The sequence below is a fragment of the Oncorhynchus gorbuscha genome, linkage group LG26 (assembly GCF_021184085.1).
Source record: "Oncorhynchus gorbuscha isolate QuinsamMale2020 ecotype Even-year linkage group LG26, OgorEven_v1.0, whole genome shotgun sequence".
Taxonomy (NCBI): domain Eukaryota; kingdom Metazoa; phylum Chordata; class Actinopteri; order Salmoniformes; family Salmonidae; genus Oncorhynchus; species Oncorhynchus gorbuscha.
The window spans coordinates 26,204,005-26,211,388 of record NC_060198.1 but is presented as its reverse complement, the minus strand read 5'-3'; the positions used below and the strand labels follow the sequence as shown (position 1 = coordinate 26,211,388).

At 40.8% G+C, this 7,384-nt stretch overlaps 1 protein-coding gene across 1 annotated transcript; it reads right to left on the bottom strand.

Annotated features, from left to right (window-relative positions):
* Positions 1-1,702: 1,702 nt before the first annotated feature.
* LOC124015636 (protein HEXIM1-like) lies at positions 1,703-3,471 on the bottom strand. The gene has a single exon (XM_046331004.1). The coding sequence runs from the start codon at positions 3,099-3,101 to the stop codon at positions 1,971-1,973; it is 1,131 nt and encodes a 376-aa protein (XP_046186960.1). The 5' UTR covers positions 3,102-3,471; the 3' UTR covers positions 1,703-1,970.
* Positions 3,472-7,384: the final 3,913 nt, after the last annotated feature.

Sequence of the window (7,384 nt, the reverse complement as noted above, 5' to 3'; positions counted from 1 at the left end):
TTTGTGAAGAACCAGGTTTGTGACACCACTGATTGGCATCCACCCAACGCATCCTGCACCACAGTAAAAAAATACTGTATTTTTTTTAAATGTATCCCTCTAGCAGCGCAATTCACAGATTAATCTTGGAACTACATTACCCATAACTATTCTGCTGTAGAGCACTCAATCTTGCGCCACACTTCCCTACATGCGTTTTGCCTGCACCCAGGGAGGACCTGACAACTAGAAATTGGTGCAAATTATATCACTACAATCAATTAAGATTCCTAAAGTCTTGCATACATTTGGTTGTGTATGTATGTCGGTAAACCACGTTTGATTTGGGAAATTTAAGTGTTTAAATCTGCGTAAAACCTAGCTATCTAACAAGTTAGCAAATTCCTGCTAAAAACAAGGAAATCGTTAGCTTGCTAGCTGGCCTAGCTTGATAAATAAATGCATATTTTGACCAGCTATATAGCTAGTTACCTAACCTGCATTTTAAACTAATAACCAACTGCTCTAGCTGGTTAAGCGATTTCATGTGCTCTGCCAACCGCGCACTTTGAACCACTGCTATATTTTTCAAATGCATATAAACTAAGCATGAAAATGAAATAAACGTCCTACTCATTATCGTGTAGCCCTCACTGAAATCAAAATGCTTAGCTGCAGCCAAATGGCTGCCAGTATGAACTTGAGACATTGGGATCAAGACAACGTCGAAAGAGGAACTCAGGAAAATCCGTGGATTCCAAGTACGCCACGAGAAACGCTCGAATTAAATCATTTCTTAATCCAAGAACAATTTATCACTGCAATCTTGGTATTTAATCATAGTTTAAACTTGCATAAGATGTATCATTTTGGAATAAATATATTGACACAAGTTTATTTGCAACTTTGTGTCAATGTTGACAACATGTCTGAGTCTGGAACCAGGCTAAATGGGTCAGCGTTGCTTATCTATTTTTCATTATTAGCTTCTCTTTAAAGGGATAGTTCACCCAAATTACATAAGTTTCCTTACCATATAAATCTATGGACAAGGTATGGTAGAAATTCATGCATTGGTTTGTTTCACCTGGCCACTGTTAAATACGTAATAAGAAACTTAATTGAGCAACAATCAATGTTGGATACTTTAGAATGAGTTGGACATGAAGAACAAATCATGCTAATATCATTGACTTGCATTGGATTTGTGCCACAAAAGTTTGGAAACAGTCGCCAGGTAAACAAAGCATTGATTTAGGTCATGCCTTGTAACCCTGCATATGGCTATGTACAGCCTACTGTAGATTCTATTGTTTTTATCAAGGGTTACATTATGCAACCTGCATAGGATTTCTGCAGTGGCAATCAGTCATGAGTGAAGCAGTCACAACTTACCTGATTTGGTAGTGGCTAATCTAAGAATAGGATAGTATGGACACATCTGAATGAATCTGAAAAACTAGGCTATTGAGCATATTCCATCACTTTACATCTGCCTAAATAGTGGAAAGAAAATGTAGATCGCTGTAAAATGGTTTGCAGATAATAGCCAAACACTTTTATGTTGATCAGGCAAATATCTTTATTTACCCCCTAAAAAAAACTAAATAATGTGTGCACATTTTAATTTATACATTTAATTGTGGAAAGTTATTTGAAATTCTCAAAATAAGCATTGTTTGACAAATGTTAAATTTAGACAAACATGTCCTGCTCACTTAAGTTGTGGGATAGAGTACTTTAATGCATGCATACCAGGGAAACAAACATATTTCCAAATACATTCTCTTTATAAAAAAGAAAATAATTTTAAATATATACATTACTTATTGAAAAAGTTTAAACGGGCGCCTTTACAGTCCAAATGGAAAACAAAAGATAAGTATTGCAAAGCAATTTCACGGACTGTCACTGAACCGATTTCATAAAACTGCTGACAATTTTTTTAAAGTCCAGTTCGGTCTCCAAATTTTACCTGGTTCTATCCATTTCTAGTCACCTAATGTGACTATCTGCTCCCGCTCCTTGCTCTGCTGGTTATGCGGACGCTGCTCACTGTTCTGCGCCCTCAGTCTCTCCAATTCACCCTCCAATTCTCTGATCCGCGCCGAATCCGACTGCGGCACCTGGCTATCATTTGTGATGTCCGGATTGGCTGCGCGTCGCAACCGGGTGTTCTCTTCCTCCAGGCGGGACATACACTTTTCCAGCTCCAGGTATTCTTGAACCAGCTCTTGCTTGGACATGTTTTGAAGACTTTCGATGTGGTATTTCTCGTAGGTTTCAGAAAAGTCTCTCTGAAGAAACTCACCACCGGCGTTTCCAGGCCTCCCTATGCCGTCGCTGCCACCACCGCTGCCATAGTCCTCCTCCTCCTCGACATCGAATAGGTCATCCTCACTTGCGGTGTCCTCTGTGCGAGCACCAGTCCCCAACTGACGTCGGGGCCCACTTTCGGTATTCAGATCCGGTTCCTCTCGGTCGTGTTCATCCATAAGAAACTGCGTTGTATTGTAGGGGGCAACGGGCAACCCCTTCGCGAACATTTCTGCTCTCACTCGGGACGCTCGTTCTGTCTCTCGCTCGTCAAGCTTTTTCTTTTCTTCCCAAGACAGTTTAAAATAGGGCTTCCATTGACGCTTCTTTTTGGATGGTCTACGCCTGTGTTTCTTCTTGCCCTGGCGCGCATCTACAGCTGCCCCTGCGCCCAAAGAGCCAGAGTCGCTTCTTTTCCCACACTCGCCTTGCACTTGACTCAGGGTCTCCTCGTGCGGTCCATCTCCACTATTTCCGTGGGCTACGAGGCCACCCTCTCCGGCTGCATCTGCTCCTGGTTCCTGGCAAGGCTGTGTTGCTGTTGGGCACTTAGGAAGTGCATTTCCGGCAACGAATCTAGGGCACACCTCCCTCTGTCCGCCTTGCATTTGCCACAACTTGTCTGAAGGGATAACCCCGCCTTCGCTCTCTGACTGCTGCTGTTTATCTCCATATCGCCCCCTACCGTCAGTCTCCAGACCACGTCTCTCATTGGTTTGGGGATGCTCCACAACTCTTTCTCTCCCACCTGATGGGGTTTCTGAAGTTTTCAGGTGATGGTTCTTCTCAATGCTCGGTTCTGTCATCCTGGTGTATGCGGGTGGGCTGTTCGCCTTACAACATGTCAACCGTTGTCTCTGTGTGAATTAAACTAAATGTTATTTAAAATATTTTTAGATAACTTTTGCTAAGTATACTGTTTCTATGTCTTAATATGAGCAACATTTACTTGACAATAAATGTTCAGCTAACTTTCGAAACGTTCACTATCGCTACTCTTAAAAACAAAGTTATGAATGGTAACACTTGTTACTTCGCGAATGATTCGTCAGAGCTACTGTAGCTAGCTAGCGAACTAACGTTAACTATTTCGGTGCCGCTAACACTCGTAGTCCTTCTCAAGTTCGTATTTCATCTCCACAACAGTGACTGTCCAGTATGCTACTACAGAAGGAGTTCGCGGCTTTATATCACCTCTACCACTGCCAAGTGCGCATGCTGCTTTTCTTGACTCTACTTGTTTTGTGGGATATGTAGTTCCAATGTAGGTAAATTACTAGCCAGACCGTCCATGCCCAACTACCTAACCCACAATTCTAGGACATTTTTTGAACATTTAAGCCAATCAGATTTTAGGATATAGGACCACCCTCTCATTGCTGCTATTGGACAAAATGGCATATTCGCTGTTGCTAAGCTTAAATCATATTTGTATTGGTTATCCTGAGAGTCAATCAAGTGCACATTGGTCTCATGGGGAGAGCAGTCCGGGGCATTATTTCAGACGCTACCATGTATACATAGAGGGGGGAATTAGTGAATTTATTGAAGAGTCTGTGGATTAATTTTCATTAATCCATATCATCCATATCACACTCATATTGTATACTACTAGTAAATGATGACATATGAGTATGTCGTGGCTTTGATCTATTTCTGATTTTTTGGGGGGGCTCAAGATCACTCCCCCAATCATTGAGACAATCCTTTCTTTCTAACGATAATGAGACCGTCATCCTGAACAAACTAGTCCTTTTTTACGGACCGTGTAGAATAACGATTAACTATCGTCTACACACTATGTTCGTTTTATTAATGCTTTAACAATTATACAATTATTTTATGTGGTTTCAAATAGTGGAAGGTTTTTCTTGATTATTATTATTTTATTTTATCTCTGGTGCGGAGCGATATTTCCCTCGCCTCCCACTAATGCGCAAGGATAAGAGTGTAGAACGACGCTAAATAAACTACTTTTTATTTATCGAGAGCTAGCTAGCCAGTAGCAAATTAGGCTCAATAGAACGGAACAACAAACGATGGTGAAATGTGAACATAACACAATTGCCCACATTTGAGAGTTAAGCTTATTGTCGACGGTTGAGTTACCAGTTGATTAAACGTGCCTCTCTTTCACCCCTTTTCAATATTAAAAACGACCTAAAGGCTTGCCGACTGCTAGTTACTAGCTAGATTAGTTGTCTAGCTAATGTGCTATCTAGCGTCACATTTCATGCATGTGCAGTGAAATATAAAACTTTAGAACCAAATATTGTATGGTATTGGCAAACGCATTGATAATCGTTGTATAAATTAGCATATTATAAAATATACGCTTCTCATTACAAGCTGGTGGAAATTATTAATTAGCCAGTGAGCTAGATCGTCCAGTAGCTAGGTACCAGGACCAGTTAGAGAATCTTGCCAAATAATAACTAGCTAGTCAAGCCTTATTTTCATGGATGTTACCACAACCAGGTTCTAACTAAGAAAACATCATGCGCTAAAGTGGGAGTATCGGTGGAAACATAGTATTGTAATATGGCATCTTAACGTTCAAAACATGCAATCAAACTAAATGTTGAGCTAGCGTTGATTTGCTAGACGGTTAGTGGCATGTAGCTACTAGCTATGATAGCTGGTGGTTAGGTATTTTTTACTGTGGTTGAAATGGCTAGTCTGTTAAATTACCCAATTCTATCTCTGCATTAATGTAAGCAGCATAGATAACGTCAAGCTGTCATAATTTAGTAATTTCAAACACAGTATATTTTTGCATAACAAATACAATGTGTAATGCATTATTTGCAAATCCCACCAAAAGTAGGCACACAAGACAACAGAAATGACAGTGTCTGTATATTTTTACTGATATGCAATGTCCTTATTCTCTGCAGGCAAGAGATTCCTCCCACATCTGAGTGCACATCTCAGTGGCATTTCACATGGTGCCTACATGGTGCGTGATGGCTGCTGTAGACTATATGCATGTAAGCCTACTTTTCAGTGGGTAGACATCCCCTCCCCCTCACACCATAGGCCTTTCTTTCAATCACATACACTCTTATCCTGATTTTTCTCCTAAATTGTCATCTTCAATCACTCCCCCTTGCTCTCTCTTACAGTCTTTTGTCCTCTCTTTCATCTCTATTATTTTTGCTCCATTGGTTTCTCTTAATAAGCATCTCTCCCTTCTGTCCTCTTTTTTTCTTGGTCCTTTCATCTTCATTTTTCTTGGAGCAATTGACGAAAGAGTAGGCTATGCCCGAATGTATAGGCCCAAACGAGGAGGCACTATTCCTGTAAGGTGTCAACCTACCTGGTTATATAAGGGTTAATAGTCTTAGTTTGGTGTGAGGTGCTTGCGAGCTATACCTCTCAGAATGAAAGAGACTAATATACAGCAAATAAGCCTTTGTAAGTTGTGCTAAATACATTTCTACATTTGTTAGCAAGCTCACAAATATAAAAATGTACCACGCACACTCAACGTAGGCTGATCAGACGTTCTTCAGTCCAAGGCAAACTTTTGGCAGTTGGCAGATACCAGCCAAACCTGTGTATCTATCGGCTGCCATATTAACCATTGTTTACTGAAAGGGGAGTGATTGCTGGGGGGACCAGGAGGGAGGGTAAGGTTTGCCAAATGGGGTAGTGGGTGTTGACAGAGGCAGTGGCGTTCAGTGGAAGCTCTATATGCCTTGGCAGGAGCACAGCAGCTCCTGGATCAGAGCTTCTGAGAGGATTATTGGACATGAGTTAATCTCTCACCCTATATATACTGCAACATGGCTGGGTACAATTGAGAATGGGTCAAAAGATCTATTCTATAGACATTTGGGATTTTCCCATAACATATCAGAGCCATATACTGTATTTAGATAAATATATGGATCTGCATTATATTGTTCTATCCTTTGTCTCTGTTTTGATATTACACATCAAAGCTTATAGAGCCTGAATGGTTGTTCTAAAATGGATGCCTTTGGATCAGGTTATTAAGAGACCCAGTGCCGTTCTGTGAGAGAGAGAGAGTGAAGGCACTTATGCTGTAGGTATAGGTCTGTAAATGGCCTGTGAAACATGCCTCTCTCCCCTAGGCCTGGAACCTACAGCTGAGCTCGCTCCTCCTAATTATCCTCTTTATACCCTTATCGAATCCTAATTAAGTCCCAACCCCACGGGTTTGCCACTGCAGTATCACAGACCAAGACCTATTAATCTAATCCACAGTTAATATCCCCCCCGGTTTACTTACAATGACATATAGCACCTATTAAGTGGAGTGCCCTTCAAAAGCATTTCTCTTTGCACAAATTGACTTTGTATGTTAATAATATATGGATGTAGAAGAAGTAATAAATCATAACTTGGGCCCAGAGCTATTTGATCATGTTTATCACCACTGCAGCCTGGCTTTGAAGAGAATAGCAGGATAGGCTATAGAAATAGCTTTGTCTTCAGAAGTAGGCCAGGCTACTTGCATTCTCTGCGATATTACGAAACGGTTTAATCATTGTGTTAGAGGCATATTCAATGTTATTCATATTCAAAGTTTGTGCACTTTGGTACTTTGCTTGAATTATTTAACTGAATTTGGTTGTAATAAAGCAATAGCCAGATTATACATTATTCTCAAGACCGCGGCTTTCATACTTTAGTATTTCCTGCCTACACCCCACCCACCCATAATGGGGTTGCGATAACAGATTTGTACAACCACATATAACCGCTAGGTGGCGCCCAGTGATAAGACTTCGAACGTTGGCTGCAGGTGGGTGGCACTGTGTGTGTCAGTGGATGGATGTAGTAACGCATCCACTAGTGTGACTAGCCTGTGTTTGGAGTGCAAAACACTGCTTTATGCCACCCATGATTTTGGACTGAGGAACTGTGCTAAAGAACACGAAATAAATGCAGATTGTAGGATATAGGATTAATTGCAATTCTTCATGAATCGTGAAGTATAGGCAAGACTATTAGATCGATTCAAATATCACAATAATAGACCCTGCCTATGAAATAGGTCAGTGAGATTGTGAAACTTTCATTTGGCCATGATCACATTGCCCCTGATACGTTCTGTGTT